Source organism: Hypomesus nipponensis, chromosome 8, assembly GCF_054491055.1.
Source record: "Hypomesus nipponensis isolate SF chromosome 8, ASM5449105v1, whole genome shotgun sequence".
Classification (NCBI taxonomy): domain Eukaryota; kingdom Metazoa; phylum Chordata; class Actinopteri; order Osmeriformes; family Osmeridae; genus Hypomesus; species Hypomesus nipponensis.
The window spans coordinates 10,676,034-10,698,658 of NC_140368.1; the positions used below are offsets into that span (position 1 = coordinate 10,676,034).

General features: G+C 44.4%; 4 protein-coding genes across 8 annotated transcripts; 2 read left to right on the top strand and 2 right to left on the bottom strand.

The window, feature by feature from the left end:
• Positions 1 to 796: 796 nt before the first annotated feature.
• LOC146275118 (patched domain-containing protein 3-like) lies at positions 797 to 4,859 on the bottom strand. The gene is made up of 5 exons (XM_084703692.1): positions 4,140 to 4,859; positions 3,766 to 3,887; positions 3,207 to 3,352; positions 1,449 to 3,031; positions 797 to 802 (listed from the first exon to the last, which is right to left on the bottom strand). Exons 1-5 carry the CDS (start codon positions 4,857 to 4,859, stop codon positions 797 to 799), a joined length of 2,577 nt encoding a protein of 858 aa, XP_084559818.1.
• A 3,569-nt stretch (positions 4,860 to 8,428) lies between these two features.
• Positions 8,429 to 12,139, bottom strand: thnsl1 (threonine synthase like 1). 5 transcript variants are annotated; one of them, XM_084702767.1, is made up of 4 exons: positions 12,059 to 12,139; positions 11,851 to 11,947; positions 10,155 to 11,598; positions 8,429 to 10,031 (listed from the first exon to the last, which is right to left on the bottom strand). In XM_084702767.1, the coding sequence occupies exons 2-4, from the start codon at positions 11,886 to 11,888 to the stop codon at positions 9,228 to 9,230; spliced, it is 2,286 nt and encodes a 761-aa protein (XP_084558893.1). In that variant the 5' UTR covers positions 11,889 to 11,947; positions 12,059 to 12,139; the 3' UTR covers positions 8,429 to 9,227. The 5 variants fall into 5 exon arrangements, with proteins under 5 accessions (XP_084558893.1, XP_084558895.1, XP_084558897.1 ...); XM_084702769.1 differs by having other exon boundaries at positions 11,798 to 11,947; XM_084702771.1 differs by having other exon boundaries at positions 10,155 to 11,451; positions 11,550 to 11,598; positions 11,851 to 12,133.
• A 17-nt stretch (positions 12,140 to 12,156) lies between these two features.
• Positions 12,157 to 14,010, top strand: enkur (enkurin, TRPC channel interacting protein). Its single transcript, XM_084702772.1, has 5 exons — positions 12,157 to 12,373; positions 12,636 to 12,781; positions 12,870 to 13,102; positions 13,232 to 13,378; positions 13,666 to 14,010. The coding sequence occupies exons 1-5, from the start codon at positions 12,294 to 12,296 to the stop codon at positions 13,837 to 13,839; spliced, it is 780 nt and encodes a 259-aa protein (XP_084558898.1). The 5' UTR covers positions 12,157 to 12,293; the 3' UTR covers positions 13,840 to 14,010.
• Positions 14,011 to 14,292: 282 nt separating this feature from the next.
• On the top strand, positions 14,293 to 22,392 carry prtfdc1a (phosphoribosyl transferase domain containing 1a). The gene is made up of 9 exons (XM_084702773.1): positions 14,293 to 14,580; positions 14,722 to 14,828; positions 15,490 to 15,673; positions 17,056 to 17,121; positions 19,401 to 19,418; positions 20,019 to 20,101; positions 20,499 to 20,545; positions 20,916 to 20,992; positions 22,117 to 22,392. Exons 1-9 carry the CDS (start codon positions 14,515 to 14,517, stop codon positions 22,162 to 22,164), a joined length of 696 nt encoding a protein of 231 aa, XP_084558899.1. The 5' UTR covers positions 14,293 to 14,514; the 3' UTR covers positions 22,165 to 22,392.
• The last annotated feature ends 233 nt before the right edge of the window (positions 22,393 to 22,625 follow it).

The following is a 22,625-nucleotide window of genomic DNA, read 5'->3' on the forward strand; positions in this document are numbered from 1 at the left end:
ATTTCAGTTTTTTCAAGATTTCTGCTATGATCTGAGTTCCGCATCACTTCCATTTAGTTTTGTGATGTTTTTGTCGATTCTCTCAACTAATAAGGTCCTCTTGCTTTCCATTTTCGTAAGCTTCTGCTGTGTTATTGATGGTCTCAGGACTGTCTAAGTCATGCTCGCTAGGTTCCAGCTCTCTGGACAAAGCCTTGAATGTTTGCTCTGACCTCACCTACTGCTGAACCCAGAAAGCTCCATACAGACATAAGCATGAACAACCAAAGTGACCTTTGTCTGCTCAGGTCTGCTTGCATTGTAGTCAATCATTTCCAGTATGTAATTTAGCACGATCATAGGCCTTTCACACGTAGATTGCAGAATGTCCACGTTGTCTTTCTTTCTGGGTAATAGCTGTGGTGTTTGTTTTAGTTTTCAGTTACAGGATGTCTTCAAAGCCTTCTTTGGCCAATACATTAGCCTCTTGGATAAGGCAATGATTGATGCAAAGTTTCCCCTGGTGTGGAGCCTGTTGTTTGTGAACAAGTCATCACCAGGTGAGATGTCTTTGACAGTCTTTTGCTTTCTTGGAGGATCCATTATTTGGTGTGAACTGTTTTTTTTATGGTATTATTGATCCAAAGATCAATGATTATAAAACTATACTTGATCATGGTAATGTGGAGAATGTCATGACTTTTACATGACTATTTTATATTGGTCCCAACATGCAATAATAAACAAGTTCTGTAGGTAGTTGTTCCCCCAAACCAACCTGAAACAACATTGTACTTGTTGAGAACAGATCCCATCGTCACAACTGTTATAAGCAACAAACAGGTGACACTGATTTCATAATCAAAAACTTTCTTTAATGAAAACTAGTAACAGAGATATTGTGCACATCACATATATAGTATGTGGCAAATCAGATTATACAGTACTGATGTTATTTGCGTATCATCAATCACCTTCACAGAATGATGGCAGCTTGTCATGAGAACAGTTGTCATAGACACAATACAAACAGCAAATGGTTTTGAAAATCTACTGCTCGCCACAGAAATATATTACAATTATTTGCTGCTGTTATAGGCAATCCAGATCTGTTGCTGTTTGAAAATGTTTTACTTTGTTTGTTTTATGTTACACACACACGTGTGTGCTGCGTACTAATAATGCTTTGCTGGTAGCAAAGATGATTTACATTTAGCAGACGCTCTTATCCAGAGTGACTTACAGTAAGTACAGGGACATTACCCCGAGGCAAGTAGGGTGAAGTGCCTTGCCCAAGGACACAACGTCATTTGGCACTGCGGGGAATCGATCCGGCAACTTTCTGAATACTAGCCTGACTCCCTCACCGCTCAGCCATCTGCCTCCCTTGTTTGTCTTGTCCCTTGATTTGTTGCAAAGGCTTTGTTGTCATAGCTTACATTCTTGCTATGCGGTTTGATTTCACTTACCTTATTGCCATATTGCAATATCCAGCCATTGCCTTTCTGTGTCTCAGCACTCTTGTTGTCATGTGAGCAGGAGACCAATCCCAGAAACACTGGGATAAAAGTCAAACCATGAACCACCCCAAACACCATGACCAAAAACATAATCTTAAAAAACGTTCGGAAAATATGATTCTTAGACCCCGCCAAGACCACCACTCCCAAAATGGTGGACACGGCTCCTTGTATTATGGCATATCCTAGGGTGAAGAGGGCGTCAACAACTCTCTCATCCACACTCTGTTTTGTGCTGGAGACGAAGCTGTAGCAGATGTGAGCAGAGAAGTCCACAGTGAACCCTATGCAGACCACCAGGATGATCATGGATACTGAGTCAAGCTTCACATCCCAGAGAGCCATGAAACCGGCAACTCCCACTATGACCGAGGCAATGGAGAACGTCACCCAGAGAGAACACAGAGGGTTCGGAATGAGTAGGAGAGAGACGACCATCATAATCGCCGTGGTGACCCCAATGTTCTGCAGAGTGCCGCTCACTATGACCTCATACTGGTCATAATAGATGAAAGCAAGATGATAGGCCATTAAAGGAACCAGGGTGCATCTCTTCACCGCGTCTTTTAGACCGTAGAACATTTCCATTTCCATGCTGGCGTTGGCTATGTCACGCGTCTGGACGAAGAAGCGTGACGCTCGGACAAAACCGTCCGTGACGTTGACATCCTGCTTAAAGTCGGGGAACGCGTTGAGAAACGAAGACAGATTTGCAAGAAAGACATGTTCATCATCAAGGTTCAGTTTGGTTTCTCGTCCGTAGGCCTCATAAGAGTCAAGCCAGGATGTGTACAGATCCCTTTCAATGAAGCGTAGACTTCTGAACTCATCCATGCAGGAGGAAAGGTCAGACCTCTTGCTTTTATCCCAGTAATTGAACTGTTCAGTGACTATGACCATGACATTAGGGCCATAATTAGAGAAATATTCCCTATCGTTATCATAATATGTAATGACATAGGAATCGTCAGCTGCCAAGTCACGAAGATCAATGCCCTGCTGTATGTTGAAGCAGCCGTAAACACTAACTGCCACATACCCCATATAAATCAATACCACAACTGCTTTGGTCCAGGGCTTTGTCATCAACGGACCATAGTACTTCTTAAAGAAGTGATTCATTGGTTGTTCTTTCTCAGCCCCAGTGTCTTTATCATAATCACCTCCCACACAGAACATACTGTACCCACTACAGGATTCTTTATCCTCCCTCGCAGGAACCTCCATGCAAGTCAGCCAGTGTCTGTTGCTGGCCTCTCTCCGTCCATTCAGCGCCAGAAAAGCTCCGAAGAATGTGATGTTGTAGACATAGCAAAATAAAACCGCCGTGCTGGTGTACAGGCAGAACATTTGCACGGACGGAAAGTCGGACACGAGGCCAACGCAGAATCCCAGGACGTCTGTCAGAGTGGTGATGGTGATGGACATGGCTGCCTCTTTGTATGTGCGGGCCATTCTGGTCGCCACGGGGTCCTGGACCTGAGTCTGCTGCCAGTGAGACACCATGATGAACATATCATCAACGCCAATTCCTGAGAAATATGAACAATAGCTGTCAAACCGAGAGACAACCTACAGTATGTAAATACCGGTAATAGATTTGCAAACAGTATATGTGTGTGTTTGTGTGTGTTTATATACAGTATATAATGTGTGTGTGTGTGTGTGTGTGTTTGTTTGTGTGTGTAAATGTGTAAATCTTCTCACCAAGTATCAAGAAAGGGGAGTTAGCCACCGTGATTACAAAGGGCATCCCGATGTAGAGCATCAATCCAAACGAGGACAGGACTGCCAAGCCAGCAGACAGGACTCCAACAGCTGCCACCCACAGCTTGTTCCTCACATTATCCAGCCTAACACAATAACCCTTCAGACATTAAATACATCAGAAGCCAAATAGAATAGTTTGTCAGCTTTATTACAGCTGGGGACAGACCCAGCTCAGTGGTAGAGTGTTTGACTGACAATTATGGAGGTCGCAGGTTCAAATACCCCCCCCCCCCCCCGTACACCCTCTGCTTCAGATGAAAGGATATACTAAATGATTCCATTATAATGTGTATAGGATTGTCTGTGAAGGTTACTGGTTATTTTTAACATTTGAGAGACAGGAGTCAAAAATCTAGCAAGCTTCTGTGTAAAGGTGTGTGTGTGTGATAAGAATGTGTGTGATAGGTAGGGCCCTGCTGCGTATATAATCTGTCAGTGAAACAATGACGCATCCATAAGCGCAATCTTTGACCCTCAGAATGGGGTCACTCCTCACCTTAGGTTTGATAGCACAGAGAAGCCAATAGCAAGGCCATATGTGATGGAGAACAATGGAATTCCATCTGTGGTGTGTTTCTCAATCTCTTCCTGCCTTGATTGTGATGTGAAGTATGACACCTAGAGAGATAGATAGAACATAGCATGTAAAAGTCCATTCATTATTATGACACCGACAGAGATAGATTGAACATGTCATATCAAAAGTACATACAATATCTAAATAATCGTAGTTCTAGCATAATAAATGCCAGATACAGTATATGTATGAGTATACTGTCTGTCATACAAAATGTTTTTGTTGTTTAGTACAAATGTAGAACAGATTTATTTGCTGAGTGAGGTCAGTACCTTCAACAATCCTTCACCTACCTTGATATTATTGGTTCCACGTTCACCCGACAGTAGCCTCTGGAATTCCTTTAACCATACACCTGCTGTTTCTTGATTTTCTAAGAAGTACATGAGTTTTACAGCCTTGGCACTTTTCACGACACCATTCACTGTGTCTTCAACCCCACCGAGTGTAGAGCCCAGGAATATTGGTTTGGAGTTTAGAACATGCAACGGGTAAGAAATGTTAATCTGCTCAATTCTGCTAGCATTATAGTTGATTATTTCTAGAATGTCATTTGGCACGCAATTTCTGTCTGATTTTGAACATAAATTGCCGTATTTCAACTCTTTTTGGTTGACTTGTACAGAGATGTCATTTACTCGGTTGTTCAGGTTGATGATGTCATCAAAGGCCTCTTTGGTCAGTATACTCGACCCGCTGTTAGACACGACGATGACTGACGAATAGAGCCCTTCACTGTGCAGTCTCTGCCCCGAGAAGGAACAATCATCGTGGGGAAAGTTGTCTTTAACAAAGCCTCTAGATATCTTGGAGGGTCCATTCTTGGGTGTGAACTGTCGTTCCACGTCGTTGTCCTCTCTGTCTTTCAGAAGGTAAAATCCACCTCCCAGCGACGCCGACACGATCAGAGGGACGACAACAAAGCAGACGGGATGGCAGCCGACCAGCCGGCCCAGCTTCTGAAAGACGCGAGACAGAGGCTTCTCAATGCAGTCTGTGTGTCCGCAGGCCATTGCACCACGAGCTGTTGTTCCTACCATGTGAAATCTCAGAGAAGGACAAAGCCATCCACTTCTTTATATAGTAACGGTTCACTTGACCGTTGGTAACACCGTGGGTGGAGGCTGTTTGGTTATATAGGTTACTACAGGTGACTGGTATGGGGTACACAAAAGCAGAGTTACTTATCAATCCCACCACAGAGAAAATAGACACGCCCCGTACAATTATCCAAATATTGACAGAATGCAAACATTTCTTTGCTCCAAGTTTTCTCCAAGAAAGACAGCATTCATTACCCAATCACTCTTTACGCGAATCTGAAGTACATCAGTTGTCAGTGCTGTGATGGATCATCAACTTGTTTTCATGACGTGATTCTTTCAGTCCTGGTCCCTGTGCATGGCCTGCACTATGAACACACTCTGCCATTTCAATCTCCAGTTCCTCTACATGGTCCAGTGCAAGTCTGAGAAGCTCTGCTTCACACCTCAGGATGAGCTAGCCTCGCGGTGCCAGTTACCCCTGTCAGTCAGCTGTCTGTCACAGTGCCACCGGGTCCTCTGGGACACTGCTCATATCACATTTCACACAAATCCATCTCAGGGTCATTGATTTCCCAGAGTCCGAGTGAGAAATGGATTCTTTTTTTTCCCCTCCCCTCATCATGTAGTAGGAGGAGAGGGTCGAACTCTCCTGCTTAGCGCTGTGCAGACAGCCGTCGGTCAGCCAAGGGAGAGTTACAGTTAGACATCCACAGCCAGAGGCATCAGTGGTACCTCAAATCTTTTTTACATTAGACTGAAAGGGAGTGTTTGAATTCTTTGTCTCTCTCCTTCTCTCTTTCTCTCTGCCTGGGATTGTCTCTCACTGCTTCCTTCTGCCTTTCCAGTTGATTATGTGAGTACAATGTACAGTATACAAGGTCAGAGTTGGCAGGCAAGGCCGTCTCCCTGAACTATCCACGTGTAAGTCTGCGAGCGAAAGGAGAACAATGACAAACCCACGTTCACCCACGTCTCCTCTGATAATGAACTCGGAACAGCAATTCTCACCTGAAGAGACCCCTGTGTTTTAGAATGGCACACAAAGAACAAAGAAAATCGAATGAGAAGCCAAATTAAGACTTGACTATCCTCCACCAGGAGACGTCTGCGGTGATTACAGAGGTTAATGAGCAGTAAAGAAAAGAAAGACGACTTTCATTCTCTCAACGTTTCAAGAGGGGACGACATGAGCTAACCCTTATAAGCCAGCATGACCCAACCTCTCCCCGTCTTAACCTCTCCTATCTTTTATTGTCTCACCACTTCCTTCATGGCGAATACTCAGTTTCCATTGATGCCACAGGTCCACATTAAGAAGATGGAAACAGGCTGGCACCTGCAATTATCCCTGTTCACCCAGCCATAGGCAGCTGGGTGCTAAGGAACAGCTGTCTCTTTCTCTCTCTCTCTGTCTCTCTCACACACACATAAATCTCCACACAGGCCCTCCCTCCACACAATCACTCTCAGACTCCTCACGTTTACCTGCCAAGGGCCCTGATTAATAAGACCGCAGCACTGTGCCCACACTGAGACACGTGCACACACGCAGACAAACACAGACACACACAAACAAAGCACACACACACAACTCACGTATATGCAGAAATGAATGGGCACATAGAGAGCTAAAATTAAACCCATGCATGTGAACAAATTAGAGGTGCTTGCACACACACACACAGAGACACACACACACACATCTCATAATTTATCTTCATGTCTCTAGAGTTCTTTTCTCTATATCTGTCTGCCCCAGGCCCAATAACATGGGCATAGAAGCCTTTTATTCTGTCAAGAAGAATAGATCACCCTAGACCAGGAACCTCCATTCACCCTCCTTCTCTCTCTCTCTCTCTCTCTCTCTCTCTCTCTCTCTCTCTCTCTCTCTCTCTCTCTCTCTCTCTCTCTCTCTCTCCCCTCTTTCTTTCTCTATCAAACACACACACACTCACCCAAACATTGCCACCTGTCGTTCCAACAATAAACGCTCGAACTCTACAGTAAAAATTCACCAGATGTTCCAAAACACTGGTATCGAAGGCGTTATGGTGGTATTTTAGTTTCTCAGAATATACAGGGATCACCCAAAATCGAAACAACTTTTTGGCCCATCATCCATCTGTGCAATGATAAAGTGAGCAAGGAAGACACACTGCGTGTTAGTGCTGAGCTAACAAGGCAAACAACCAACCTTCCCAGTGCTGAGGGAGACAGCAAGAGAACGCTAGGCACTCGTGTTGTCTCTCAAGTAGCCCAAACCTCCATCTATTCTAACAACTGCTGTCATAAGCAATCTTGGGAGATCTGTGAAAGGTATCTCATCCCTTTCTTCCTCTCCAGCTGCTGAGGCAGCACCTGGATTTAAATGACACAGTTGATATCCGCAAAAGAGGGTTTCGTTACTGTGAGGAAAAATTCACCAGAGCGTGGAGACTATTGCTTTTTGTTGAGGAGGGTATTGACTGGTTTCCTATAGGATGTGTGCTCACACAAGCGGACTGAACCTGCAACAGTGACTCTCTCTCATCACAGGCCCTATCTGCTCACACGAATATTGATGCCTTCAAGGGGGTCAAACAACACATATAATCATTGGTTTTATTGTGATAACCTAATAAATGCCATGTGTATCTCCCCCTCTTTAAGTGTGTATAGTCATATATTTTACTGCCGGCTGCTACAAACAAGTTAACGTAAGTGCTCCAAACTCAAGTTCATTTCCTTGTCATTCAGTACATAATAAGGTTTGGCAACACACAGAAAATATCTGTGCTTATCTTGAACCCTTCCAGGTGTGTGATTAGGGGAGGGGAAAGAATTTGTCCATCATGCTCAGTGTCGGTGGGAAACGTGAGCTGAAAGTCAAAGTCGAGCCGTGTCTCGTAGAGACATGGATTGATCTTGTTGCTGACCGTTTCATCAAGCCCCCGCTTCTCATCCTCGGTAGCAGCCGTTATGACGCAACATCCTCTGCTACCAAGAGAACACCAGCCGATGCTACTGTCGATGGAACTGCTGGAGAAGGACGGAGAACACATGACTGAACACTCGAAGCATTTGCCCTCACCTGAAGCACCCTCACTGAAGTTCCCTGAAGTACCAGGCGTCAGGCCCCATCAGCTGAACCCAGTGATCAAGCCTCACCACCAAGATCCCTAAATAACGGGGGTTGAGACAGCAGCCAGTGCCCAGACATTGTCACTTGTCTCCAAGGTACTTCTCTCGTTAAGACATAATAGCTGGCGTCTTGACAGGTAGCATACCCTGAAGTCCAAGGAGAGTGCAGTGACGAGGGTCTGTGGCCAGGCCTGTGAAGCCTAGCTAATGAGACAGTGTGGACATTCTGATAGGTCGGTTCACACTGCGCCTGCCTCGGCGCCTTTCCGACTTTGACTGGCAATTACTGGACCGTAAAACCTCACCGAGATAGACTAATTAGCTGTTTTAATGCCAGGTCCCTTTATCAACTTCTCAGCTCGTCTTTCCTCCTAGTTGAGAGACAGCTTCGGGGGTTAAGGAGTCACCCACTTACATTTTGAAAACACTAGAGATTTATTCAACAAAACACATACATTAGTATGCAATGTTCATTCATGGTAAGCCATTTATAAACTTTCGTTGATAATGTTAATGTTCATAATATTGACCACTGTAGCATATTTTCTTCACAAACTATATTTGTTAGTTTTGCACAATAACATGAAAAAGCTCAATATAAATGATATAAAGATGCAAATATTCTTAAGGAGTAATCCCCATTGATTGCAGACAAAAGACTGAAAATATCCCCAGTGAGGAATATTATTCACTAAATAAATAATCAAAGAGGAAATCTTTTAGATGTAAAAATACATATTCAGGTCAAAACACTGACAAACAAGATCAAGCTTATTTACTGGTTTTCTTCCTCTATGGTTTACTGCTTCTTCTATTGTAATTACACCATAATTTGATCTCCCCTCTGGGACTAGTTAGGAATCCACTGCCTGTCTGAATATAGCTCCTCACAGTGGGGTTACTTCCTCACGCTGCTTGTGAACAGTCACCCATAGTCCTCAGGAAACACCCCGGAGAAGCTGCTCATGCAGACGGGCCTGGAGGTAAACATTCCCATCTAGTGGATATAAATGGCTACTGTTCTTGCTCTCCTGAGCACTAGGCCGGTTGAGACAACTTCCAACCTTGAATTATGTTGATTAAGTGCTGAGGCAGGTTTATAATTCACTTGAGAATTATGCCTGGCTTCAGTATATACCGCAATAAAATGTGAACGAACCCATGCGTGATATTTGCGTTTTCTGTATATCATGAATATAGGTTATGGTGAGAAGTTTAAAGAACCTTCAAGAAAGAGTCCTGTATCATGGTTTCCACTTCATCTACTAACACTGTGAAATCCGCTTGACAGACAGTGTGTGTCTGACTCCTGCTCTCTCTCAGGCTCCTGAGCAGGTCCGTGTGCATCTGAGGTCTTGACGCCACCGAGCCAAGCTCCTCCAGCTGTTCCAAAGGAGCTTTGGGAATGTTCCGGAACTGCAACGCTTCCAGAACGGCGGGTGCAAACTTCCCATAGTGGGCTGTGGAACAGATCACGACCGGACAAAGGCGGTCCTGCAGCCGGTCCGCCACCACCTTGGCCACGGCTGTGTGTGTGTCCATGACGTAGCCCGTTTCCCTGTGGACGTCCCTGATGGCTCCCAGACAGTCGTCCTCGGAGCACCAGCCTGCCAGCACGTCCTCCTGTATCCCCCTGAGTAAACCCTCAGGGACCTTGAAACGCCCGTCCCTCTCCAGGCGTGTGAACAGCTCTCGAACAAGATGGCCGTCTCCGTCTGAGACGTGGTAGAGAAACCTCTCCAGGTTGGAGGACTTCAGGATGTCTATGGCCGGGGAGCTGGAGACGATAAGAGGCCTGTCTCGGAGATCGTATTCCCCCGTGTTGATGAAGTCGGACACGATACGGTTGTGGTTGGAAGCACAGATGATTTTCCTGATGGGGATCCCCATTTGCTTGGCGTACAGGGCAGACATTGCGTTGCCAAAGTTGCCGGTCGGGATGCACACATCTATGGGCTCTCCAAACTTGATGGCTCCGTCCCTGTAGAGGTCCAGGTAGGCCGAGGAGTGATACACCACCTGCAGATACCAAAGAGTCAGGTGACTTGGCGTGCTCACAAGATCAGCTATCAAGTTATGTTGTATCAAACGCATCATAAACTCCTTCGAACGCTCAATTCTAAAACAACATCATCAGCTCACCTGTGGCAGTAGGCGTGCCCAGTTGATTGAATTGGCCGTGGTGAGCATCGTGCCGGACTCCACAGCCAAGTGTCCCGTGAGGTTGGCGTCTCCGAACATCTTCTTGATGCTCCTCTGGCAGAAGTCAAAGTCCGCCAGCACGCTGACCGCCCTAGCGTTGCCTTCCCTGTAGCCAGTCATCTGCAGCTTCTGGATCTCACTCACCCCTCCCTCAGGGAAGAACACCAGGACGCCGGTCCTCTGCCTGTCGCCGTCGCTGAGGCCGCCGAAACCACTGAGCACAGCGCTGCCGGTGTCCCCGGACGTAGCCACGAGGATGAGGTAGTTGCACATCTGAGGGAGGCAGTAGGCAAACAGTCGGGGCATCAGCTGCAAGGCTAGGTCTTTGAAAGAAGCTGTGGGTCCGTGGAAAAGCTCCTGGACAAACTGGTTACGGACGAGATGCTTTACGGGCGCGACTTCTTCGCTGCTGAAGTTTGCTCCGTACGCCTTGAATACCATTCTCCTGAGCTCAGTAGCCGGGATATCTAGAGGGTGTATGCATCTCTCAAGTATGGCTAACGCTCGCTCAGGATAGGACATATCAGCTAGTCTCAGCCATTCTCTGACCTCCAGTTTTGGGAACCCTTTCTGGGGGATGTAGAGACCTCCATCGGGGGCTAGTCCCTCCACAACAACATCACTGAAGTACTTCAGGTTACCAGTGGATCCATCCTGACTCCTGGTTGAAATGTAAGTCTCCGACTCTGAGTTGTGGTATCGCTCCACAGCTTGGAGCACCTTCTCTGCTACGTCCTCCACGGTGTCTCCAGTCCCACATAAAACTCTGATATCCAGCCATTTCTCGTAAAACTGTTTCCTGTACTGCAGAATATGCCTCATGGACACGCCTGCCTCCTGGCCCACGATCCTCTTCACCTTCATCCTGGAGAGCCTCTGTAGGATGTCCTGAGCATCCACGTCCAGATACACCACCAGCCCTGTCGGTTTGAGGTGCTGCATGGAGCGAGGGTGGAGAGGGTTGGATCCAGTCAGGGAGATGACACTTCCAGTGGTGGAAAAGTTGCACAAAGCCTCCCCTTCCTCCTCTAGGAACCGTTTGCCTCCTACTTGTGCCAGCTTGTCAGCCACTGGCATCTTCCATGTGACCTCTAGGACATTGTCATCCACGTCAATGACAGGTCTCCTTAATTTGTTAGCCAATACCCTGCCCACAGATGTCTTCCCTGCTCCAGGTGGGCCCATGAGAATAATGTTCAGATCTCCAACCACTGACGCTTTGGTAGACTGCCATAATCTGGATGTAAAGAGACAGCCCCAATGTAACTGAAGAGCTGCCTGGGGTGTATGCCTTGTGCCTCTCCACATACAAGCCTTCATAAACATTTTTATTACTTGGCAATGTGATGTTGGGATCATGTTGATGTCGTTTTCTACATCCGATCTGTTAGGAAGGTTGGGAAGTCATGTTACTTTAATCTGTGGATATCGAAATTATATTTGTTGTAATTTACTCATTGAGCATGTGCACATTGTGCAGTCTGGTTCTGTTAAGATAAAATTACGTAGTTAACATATTCATCTACATGTTCCTAACGTGTGAGGTAAACCCATTTTTACAAACAAAATAATACATAGTTTACCTTGGTCCTGAAAATATTTATGTGCTAATATCACACCAAAGGGAGCTGCTTACGACTCAAGGAGATTGTAGGCTACCATGTGTGTAAACATGGAAGAACACAGACTAGCTACGGCTCCGTTGATAGGACAAACTTAGTTGACACCGTAACCTGGGAGAACGCAAAGGGGAGAAAAAAAGTACTTATGTTTAACGTTATGTCGTGAAATAAAATAATCTTAAATAGCTTCATGCAACATAGTTAATACAATAAATGTGAGACCCAATAGAAAGTACTGAGCAATATGCATGCCATGACATCGAACACATTCGACTTCAAAAGTATTTCCCATCCCATCAGTTGCTAAGCAACTGTATCCTGGGCTGTGTTGTCAAACAAAACATTCCAGCAGCCATCCCGTTTTTTGTCATTCGAAAGTAGACCTAGCTAGCTGTAGCTACATAGTTAGCTAGCTAACCAGCGAGCTAATTTTGTGTGTTTTTTCTTTGTAATCAAAATGTCAACCACAATGTATCCACCAGAGAGCATATACAACCTCATCCCAAGGGAGGAGGTGAAAATAGAAAAGCAACCAAGGTATTGTAGCCTACTGTAGTAGCCTATTGTACTGTACCATTGAAACGTCTACTGTACTGTAGCAATGCATTTGGCTAGCTAACACAAGTTTTCCTCCACTTAAATGGTTTCAAATAGTTTGCACGGTTAGTCAATGTGTGTAAGCTATGCCTGACTGTTGATTCAGTTTGACACTTGTTACATAGATAATTGAATGGTTGTCTTGAATTTGAGTTGCTATATTTCTTTAACACATTGTATTTTTGTCATCCATTTCTTCTAGATATATGTCAATGTTTAGGTCACAAGTTAAGCAGGAGAGGATGCAGAATAAGACTACCAATAAGACCATGGGACCAGCTAAAGTAGACGTGCCATCTCCAGAGAAATACTTGCTTAAGCACTCAAAGGAACCCAAACTCCCTGAGAGTAGGCAACAGCTTAGCTCTTCTAGCTCTTCTTCTACCTTCTCAGTTTGAACTATTTCTTTTTTTAATCCTTTTTTTCCCCCCCTCAGCACAACGTTTGACCAATAAGGGTACCACGACTGTAAGGAAACCACGGGTACCTACTAAGTCTGAGCAACCACTTATGGGCATTCACACCAAAAAGGACTTTATAAAAACAAATGCCAATGAGACCATCATGTCAGTGCCTAGGAAACCCCAGCCCATTTACGCTGACACCAAAAGCGGAGACAAGCAGCTTCTGGAGAATTCGGGCCTTGTTCCAAAGTACATCAAGAAGAAGGTACATCTTGAACTGTTGTTGCATTGTCTGTCCAGTAGGTAGTAATATTAGCCTGGAGCTGTTAGGGATCCTTTTTTTCTGAAGAGCCTCTATCTTGGAGTGGAGCTAAATGAACTCTCCTGTTTCTAGGACTATGGAGAGACCCCTGAGTACCTTCTGCAGCGCAGGGAGGAGGTGAAGAGGGCTCAGGAGGAGTATGACAACTATGTGAAGGAGCGAATGAAGCAGGGAGCTATGAAGCAGCTCTCTGATGATGAGAGGCAGACTATCCTTCGGGTAAATCCCATAGGCCCCCATTTACATCCTACCATGACGATACATACAGTATACATGGGTAACCTATTGTCATGAAGAAAAAAATAGAATAGACTGAAATACAGCATCAGCATCCAGACAGTTAACTGTGCATGTTTTTGTGTTAATAAGTATTGAGGGTAATATGCAAACTTTGACTTGTGGACTTGACATAAGCTAGTTTCTTTGCTTGACTGGTGAGCTGTTCTTGTGACTTATGACTACAGTAGATAATTAACAGATCTTCCTTGATGACTCTGTTGACTCAGGGTCTGAAGAAGAACTGGGAGGAGCTGCACCATCAGTACCAGGGACTCTCGGTTGTCACAGACACCACCCCCAAGAAGTACCGCAAGGAGCGCCTCGAGCTGGAGATGAAACAGCTGGAGAGAGACATAGACATGATTGAGAGATACAAGACTATCTACATCGCCAACAATTAAGAACTTTCTTTTCCTGCCACTCTTATTAGACGAGCTCGACCTGTGTCAGTGGACTTTAAATAGAAGAATAAATCCTCAGCGAGGCCTGGATGTGAAAATGTAATTTTATCTCTTTCCAAACCCATCTTTGTTTGTGGTACAGTAGCAGAAAAATAAACTTGAAATTATCCATTGCAAGTGTTGTTTATAGTTGTCTTCGTTTAGATACAAATTTATACAAATTATATCGTGACCTTACTAGCTGTGGATATGTTTACATCATTTGACGGTTTATTTCAAAACACAATGATTAGCTTGAAGCTAGCCTATATTTAATGTTAAACATGGACATCACGGTAAATTAATACTTATAACAACAAAAAATCACATGCTGTTAATTAGATGTCCCCCGTTGAATTTCCAATTGTGCAATTCGTTGTCCGGTCACAAGGAATGCCAGTGAAACACAACAGTCTCTGTGGCCAGGCAAATAACTTAAGCATGACCAAGGCGTGCAAGTCTCCCTTTTGGTGTGTGGGTCTGTGTGCTGTATACGTCTTTTCATGACACGGGGTTTGACTACTGATTCAAGACATTGACAATCTTCACTAAGGCAGTCCAAAATTAAGTCTAACTGTTCTACAGTGGTAAGCCGACCAGCTCGTAAACTTCGACAGCTTGTAAACGCAGGAAAAAATGGCACAATGCATTCAACCAGCCACCACAGAGAGCGACCCTCGACGCATGGAAGCAGGAATTGTGGTAAACGGTTCTAAAGTTTCCTGTTTGTTAAAACATCACTGTAACGGACGACTGTTTTTGCTATGGATCTATTCTGTTTGATGATGGATCGCTTGACCGTCATGCAGCCTATTGTATGTCAGCCTATTACTTATGTCTAAGATAAAGGATGACTGGCCTGGATACAGCCTCGACCTTTTCACATATCCAGAGCATTACCATGAGGACATCGAGAGCGTCTACATTCCACACGGGGTTATCATGGACAGGTAGCCTGCTCTTAAGGGATCAGGGAATGCATCATTTAATTGGAAAACCATTTGAATTGTGTTTTTTTGAAGCAAGACCTAACAACCTTTGCCCACTAATATGGTTAACACTCTAATTTTGTAAATCACACGTCCCAACATGTTTTCTGAACGTTTTAATCTTCAGAATCATGCTTGATGATGAAGACGTAACGAAGGCTAGATGTAGGCTCTCCTTTTTTGAGACTGCTGTGTTTTCTCCCGCTGTGGTCACCGACTAATCACAGATTACTTTTTCACCCCATTTGGGAAGGAATGACAGTGCCTAATAAATCATGGTCAATTAAGCCCATTTCCACTCTCCATCAGACCACTATTTAAGAACAGGACTTGGAGGACTTGTCATTGAGTATAAAGGCTATGTATAGGCCATAAATATACTGCACAGTTCAGTTGTATCTCCATTGTAACAGCAGAGTTAGCATCTCTCATCATATCATTATATCATATCTAAATCTACTCAGGTTTTAATCACATTTGAAGGTGTATGTTATATTCCTTTCTATAGTCAACGGAAGCTCTGTTTCATGTGACCTAGATTAGATTACAGTCCACATACTGTGCACGCGCACACGTGCATATACAATTTCCTGGGAATGTTAATTGTAATTTCATCCCATAGGATCGAACGCTTAGCCCGCCACATCATGGATGACATTGGGGACCACGACATTGTGGTGCTATGTGTTCTGAAGGGAGGATACAAGTTCTGCTCAGATCTGGTGGAGTTCATCAAGGTGCTCAGCCGCAACTCCAACAAGCACCTGGAGACCAGGGTGGAGTTTATCAGGCTGAAGAGCTACCTGGTAAGTTAACTAATACCATCAGTTCTAGAACTAGTAAAAAAGCTATTAAAATACACTAATGTAGAAGCACACATTGTAATATAAAAAAATGTGTTACTCTTCTGGTAGGTTAGAACTGGTGTTTGTTGTGAACCCCATGTTGGATTCATTGTCTTCATTGCATGGATGTAGTTTCTACCCAAGTTGGATTTCACAGCACAATTAGAAGATTTGGTGTCATGAAACATTCAACGCTCTTGCAAAAGTGGATGACATCATCCGGTTTAGTGTTTATTACTGTGTGTGAGTCCACCCTTCTTCAGAACAACAGTGGCTCAGAGAGATAAGAGACCAGCTCTCACTAGCGGATGTCTGGGATCAAATCTCTGCTGACCACTAATTCATCTTGTTTTTTTTTTTGTATCTGTTTTGTTACTCATTACAAAAGCATTATGATTATTATGATTATCTTTATTGACAATCCCAAATATAGTTTTTTTCTTCACAGAAATAATGCATTTATTTCAATTTTCATCAAGGTGAAAGTATTGACCAGCACTGCATGGAGCTGGAAGCTGGGCTTGATTTAGATGTGACACTCTTGGATCAAATGATTTGGATTCATGACATTTTCCCAGAGCTGTGTTACATCATCTCATCGCCAGTAACAACACTGGACGGTTCTCAGCGCTGATATTATGCGCAGTGCAACGCTCTTTCCTCTGAGTGTCACTCTTGCACAGATGATGTTGCAGAGCCGCATACAGGGGCATCTCAAGGGCAGTTGGTCCTGGTGCCCTTACTCTGTTACAGTTGTTATTAGCAAGGCAGTGCAGTGTGATACAGGCAGTATGGTTGTAAGACTACCAACACAGCAACATATTCATATAAATGTACCTCGTTAGACAAGTCTACAAAACACTTTTTTTTCTTCTGAAGGTCGATTCAAGATAACCTAGATATCAGACTGTATTTTGCTTCTTTTTGTCTTGTGTGGAAAGTGCTTGGCTGGAAAATCTCTCTTGGAGCCTCATTATTTAGAGTGACAGTGGTTCTGATCCTCATGCAGCTTTCTGCAGCATAGCCAATCTCTCTGTCTGGGTAGCTTGTCTGCAAGTGGCCAAATGTAAGGATAGGGTGATCTCAAGCCCTCTGTGTCCCAGGCTGAACTCAGACCACCACAACCTCAGGACTCTGTGCTCGTGGCGGGCCAGTCTGATTGGTCTTGTTGGGATCAAGTGACGTCACCCCAGGCTTCTTTATCTCAGAGGATTTGTGACCAACAGAATCTTGATAACTGTCATCCTGGAGAGCCTTTCTGTCAGGGTCCTCGGTCGGAGACCCTGAACTTTGACCTTGTCAGACCACGTGCACATGTCAATCTGTTGTGTTTACGTTATCAGAATGACCAATCGACAGAGGACCTGCACATTATAGGAAGTCAAGATCTGTCTGTGCTTCGAGGGAAGGTAAGCACCAAGTCTAATCATGTCCATCACTTTGTATATTGACTCTCCGTTCTCCAGGTTTAATGAGCTCATTAGCTGCAGGCTAAAGCTTTGAAATGTCACAGAATGTACAAGCACGGTAAGTGATATTGATTGTGTAACTCTCTTCATTCATTATGATCACATAATTTCCAGTGTGCATTCATTCTTGCTGGTCATTGGTGAGTGTCCATGTGACGGAAGCGGACGTTTCAAGATCTGGTGTCATGGAAACCATGATCAACCATAACATACCAAACTTCCTCTGAGGGTTTGGGTGAGTCTTTGGTGCTGGACAGGTGGGCTTCTGTGAAGTATTTTGTGACATTGCTTGTAAAAAGGACTTGTTTTGATTTGATGGTGGAAAAACCTCCTGGCCACCAGATGGCTCTGTCAGTTCTTTAATTTCTTTTCTGAACGCTAAGTGGATGTTGGGAAGGAAGACACATATGTCCTGCACTTTAACTGAAATCAGTAGTGTAGACCGGAGTAATAATGACAGGTAGTTGAATGTGCTACAGTGTCCGACTGTGAGAAATTGCACTGAGCAAAACGAGATCATTAAGTGACGCAACTTCATCATGATTCCTTTCTGTTTTCACATTTTCGGTGTCATTGTCCCGGCTGTCGTTTGAGTGTGGACAGCTTTGAACGCACCAGTTTGTTTTTCTTCATGGTGAAAGTGCATAACACTTAACACTGTACTTCACCATCGCTGAGGAGGGATGAGGACCTGCGAGGCAGATTCGCAGGCATTTTGAGGAACTTTGAAGAGGTTGTAGGGACATGCATTTTGGAGTCTCGATGGGTCATTTGGCACAAACACAGTGGTCACTGTTTTATGGGGTGCACGCACCTAAACTTGTGACTAGTTTTGGAAGTGTGGCCCCCTTCTGGATAGTATGTGTTTCTACAATCTGGAGTCAATAGAGGACACTGCCAGTGTCACGAGGAATCATGTCTCCTGACATAATTATTCTTTCAGACAGCAAAATACTTCAGAATGTCTCTCTCCCAGTCTCTTATTGACCCTTTCTTACCCCTCCCGCTTTCTCACTCTCCACTTTCCTGGCAAATACAATCTCGCAGTCACAAACATTACCCAAGGTCATCGCAGAGGGGTCATTAGGTCAAGAGGGTTTGTCCAACTGTCACCACAGGGTAGTATTGATAGTGCAATGGTGGTGTGTCCTACCCTTAGTGTAAAGCCCTGCTGTATGGTGTCATTCCTCTGGGCCAACTGACAGCAGTCTTATCACCATTCACCAGCAGTGTTGCAGTCCTAAAGCCCTTGACTTGAACCAAAAAATTCAGAGAGCAGCTTTCCAACTCCAAAACGTCATAGCGGAAAGTTGTGGAGTGTTAGGTCGGAATTTAGTGAGTGTGCGATGTGGGGGAGTTTGGAGCACTGTGCAGAGGGACCGTTCAGATGATTTGATTGGGTGGAATTCTCTGCATGTGGGCATGTTGGTACATTCCAGTCGTCTCTCCCCTCCCAGCAGAAGGGAGGCCCTTCCAGGTAAGGATTCGTCAGATGTAGGACAAGGGTGGAACAATACAATGACTGATATGGGGGGTTCGCGTGTGTGTGGGTTGGGGGGCTAGAGGAATAACGTAAAATCTTGTGTCAGTGTCTGAAATAGTTCATTGTATTTGTAGTCCATAGATCTGTGGATTTGGAGTCCATGGTTCATTGTATTTGTAGTCCATGCGGTGATGACCATGAAGAGCTAATGTTGTGCTTGTGTCTGGCTGTGAGAAGTGCAGCGGAGGTATGCAGCAGAGCTGCTTGGTTGTGCCCACGGTGGCTCCTTGTCGTCAGGACTGCTCCACTGTGTTACGTAACACAGATCAGGTGGTAGCCCCGCAAGGTCCAGGACATTTGGCCGCCTGCCCGCATTCTCTTTGAGCCCCAGCCTCGAACCATAGCTACTCTGAAGCAGTCTCACAAAGACATCCATACAGCCAGCTTCAGTGTCAGCCTGCCGTTTGAATCAGTTCACCAAAGAAAGTGTGCAACACCAAGACCCTTAGCAGCGACTTTGGACTCACTGTACACTACAGACAATCGTACATTATGAGGCTGCACAATGATGGGTTTGTGTACTGCATCTCTTAACGCTGAAGTTTGAAGCAGAAGTGTAACCATGGTTACAGTCCAATAAGTGTCAATTCTAGCAAGAAAGTCATCCAGGCCCTCTTCTTGTGTTGTTGACAGTTGAACTAAAATGGTTTCTCTTTTCTCCTCCATGTCCCTGAAGAATGTGCTGATTGTGGAGGTAAGTGTCAATATCCAGTCGTGTTTACCACATGAGTTGGCATCATGTTGGAGACCGTAACATTGAGGAAGCAAAACAATTGATCTCATTAATGGAAAAAGGAACCGCAAGTGGTTTCCTAAGTTTGATATTGAATTGTCACCCACATTGTTTTTGTTTATGGTCAAACTAAGAACAAAATCTCCCAATACTGACCACAGCTCTTCAGCAGTTTTTATGTCTCGAAAACAAAAGGGAGCAGAAGAGGTATTTCCTCTGCGGGATCATGTTTCAGATGTGAACGTTTCCAGACTGAAGTCATCCGTGTGTAAACACCATATCACATGAGAGCTGTCAGCCGTACTGTGACTCTCAGTGGAAAACAACATTGCAGATCACATCAACAGTAGAGAGATGGCTTCATGTAACATGCACTCACACACATGCATTCCTACTGATCCCGACACACACACCCACACACACACCATTCTGTTAAGCTACGCAACATAATATGTGAATGGTAAACCATGGCTCTTGATATGCTTTGTAATACCACAGTTTGCATATTCCTCCCGCCTGATGAAACGCTAAACATCCACATCCATCTCATTCTTCCCTCAGGCTATAGTCGACACTGGGAAGACCATGAAGGCTCTTCTGAAGCATGTCGACACTTTTGAACCCAAGATGGTCAAGGTTGCGGGGTGAGTGGCACAGACTCTGTGCGGGGGGAAATGCCAAAGCTGTGACAGACGCTTGAAAACGACGTCCCTCTTCCTGTCCGAACAGGCGTCCGTTCTGTTAGTCAGACTGTAGACGTCTTGTGTCTGTGCGTGCCGAGTATATGGAGGCTATGAGCTAGGGCTGGTGGGCTGGATGTGCTATTTCCTCCTTCCAGTGCATTTCGATTCATTACTTCCACTAAGTGCAGTGGAATTCTTTTTCAAATATCTTGCAGGAGCTTTCTTGTTGTCACGATCACTGCATGGTTATGATTGTTTGACGCTGATGCAAATCTAATCTGATTGTCCATGATCTGTCTGATATGAAATTTGCACTGTACATGTTGTTTGTACTGTGATACTGAATGGTGTGTTTCAGTTTGCTGGTGAAGAGGGTATCGAATGGAGTTGGAGGCCTCCCTGACTGTACGTACCTCTCTCTGACTTGTCCTCTCTTCCCCCCCGTTCAGCCATATTTGTCACGCAGCCATTATCAATGTCTGCCACTCATCCAACGATTGTTAAGTCAGTGTCATGTTACCTACTTTCATTGTCCGAGTGCTCCATACTGTAACATTGAATCAGATGGTGCTGCAAATGTTGTATTTGACCAGCTTGGATAAAAATTGTATGTGAGGTATTCTTTTACCCTAAAACACGTGTGTGTGTGTGTGTGTGTGTGTGTATAAGACCCGATTTAACCTCTTGAGAATTTACGGGTGTTTTTTAAAGCATTCAGACTAAAGTACATTGTTGACAAATGCACATTCTTATTATTCGTTATTTTCCTCAACAGATGTGGGATTCGAAATCCCCAACCGTTTTGTTGTGGGCTACGCCTTGGACTATAACGAATATTTCCGTGACCTGAACGTAAGGCCAGAGCTCAATTTCTCCCCTGACCTATGCAATGACCTTTACAGGGCAGTCTGAAAGAGATGAAAGAGATTGGAGAAAGAACTCAAAGTAAGCATCAGTAGATTAAAACCACACCTCTCCCCCTGGAAAAGCAACTCGCCCACTCTTGTAAAGGGAGTTTGGTGTGCAGGGGCAAATCAACATTGCAACCTTTGATGGACAGTAAAGTACCACTCAAAAAAGTGTGTGAGCGTGTAATTGTGTGTGTACGTTTTGAAATACCTGTATATTTTTACAGACTAGCACTGTGCCTCATGCCAGCACTCCTAGCATGTTAAATTGAGTTAGTGCATTCTTATGTGAAATTTACTGTTCTTATCTCTGTGTGGAACTTTCTACGAGTCAGCATCCAATTTATGGGATCCAATGTGCTCCAAACCAGATGTATGCATGTATATGTTTGTTTTTGCTTTTGGATGTTGACTTCCATAAAACCTTTTTTTGGTATGTTTGGGTTAGAATCAGCATGTTTTGTGGATTAACCCCCCCCCCTTTCCGATCTATCAAATATTGTATATTTCAAATATAGATGACAAACATCTGTTTCAACAGTTCAAAGATATCAATGTTACATCTGAAATGTCCTCACTAGCATGCTGCTTTACAACATTGTTTCCAGTCCATCTACCTCCCAAATACACACATGCCAAACCATAACACATTTGCTCCTACATTATTCATTTATAATGTGTAAAGATAAGGACAGAAAAATCATTTTTAAGATTTGTAGTTGTGAGGGCATGCTGCCAGGGAGAACAGGTTCCTTTCGAGGAAACGGCGAAACACAAGGTGACTTTTGACTGGGAAACATCTGACCTTACATACCAACATTCCCCCCTCCTTCATAGATCTGCAATCAGGGGTTGGGGGGGGGGGGGGGGGGTTCCTCACCACAGTATTTCAACACCACATCAGATAAGGAAGCTCGGGTGAACAAATGTACACCCTGTTGACAAGGAGGATTAAAACATATTTCTATGATGTTCCATAAACTAGAACAATGTGTTGCTTAAGTCATTGAACATCTGATTGAGACTCTTTCCTTCTCTATTTCCATCCTTTCTCTGTGCTCCTTCCAGCACCTCTGTGTCATCAGTGAGAAGGGAAAGGTGAAGTACAAGGTCTGAGAAGAACACAACACAGACATCCTGTACTCAACCAACGTGACATAACACCTGAGTCTTCCAAGTCATACAAGTGTCCTGAGTTGTTAGTTGATTGTATGTTTATAAGTATAAATGTATATTAGATGTCCGTGCGACAAATCATGCCCTGTTACCGGTTCACTACAGTTTTTCATGTTTTTGGCATTGTGATATGGACTTTTATGGCTTATTAAATACATTTTAACATTATCCGTGAAATCCTAATGTGCTTTTAATTCAAAGGGAAATGGAACATGGTTGATTCGAATTGTTTCAATCCTATGTCAACTTAACTTTAAATACTGCTGGGACCTTGATCTCCTGGGGTGTGTGTGTGTGTGTGTGTGTGTGTGTGTGATGAAATACACAGGAAGGGGGAGGGATGTATCTGAGGAGTTTGACCATAGAACAGAGTGTTCCTGCCCAGCGAGAGAGACAGAAAG

Coding starts and splice junctions, on each gene's coding strand:
- prtfdc1a (XM_084702773.1), top strand. CDS start 14,515: ATGGCACAATGCATTCAACCAGCCACCACAGAGAGCGACCCTCGACGC. Junction 20,102..20,498: donor AAGATGGTCAAGGTTGCGGG/GTGAGTGGCACA, acceptor GGTGTGTTTCAG/TTTGCTGGTGAAGAGGGTAT. Junction 20,546..20,915: donor AGTTGGAGGCCTCCCTGACT/GTACGTACCTCT, acceptor TTTCCTCAACAG/ATGTGGGATTCGAAATCCCC.
- enkur (XM_084702772.1), top strand. CDS start 12,294: ATGTCAACCACAATGTATCCACCAGAGAGCATATACAACCTCATCCCA. Junction 12,374..12,635: donor AAAATAGAAAAGCAACCAAG/GTATTGTAGCCT, acceptor CATTTCTTCTAG/ATATATGTCAATGTTTAGGT. Junction 13,103..13,231: donor CAAAGTACATCAAGAAGAAG/GTACATCTTGAA, acceptor TCCTGTTTCTAG/GACTATGGAGAGACCCCTGA.
- LOC146275118 (XM_084703692.1), bottom strand. CDS start 4,859: ATGGCCTGCGGACACACAGACTGCATTGAGAAGCCTCTGTCTCGCGTC. Junction 3,888..4,139: donor GTGGAACCAATAATATCAAG/GTAGGTGAAGGA, acceptor CTATCTCTCTAG/GTGTCATACTTCACATCACA. Junction 3,032..3,206: donor CTCCCCTTTCTTGATACTTG/GTGAGAAGATTT, acceptor CATATTTCTCAG/GAATTGGCGTTGATGATATG.
- thnsl1 (XM_084702767.1), bottom strand. CDS start 11,888: ATGTTTACACACATGGTAGCCTACAATCTCCTTGAGTC. Junction 11,599..11,850: donor GCCTACAATCTCCTTGAGTC/GTAAGCAGCTCC, acceptor CCTTCCTAACAG/ATCGGATGTAGAAAACGACA. Junction 10,032..10,154: donor GGGCACGCCTACTGCCACAG/GTGAGCTGATGA, acceptor TGGTATCTGCAG/GTGGTGTATCACTCCTCGGC.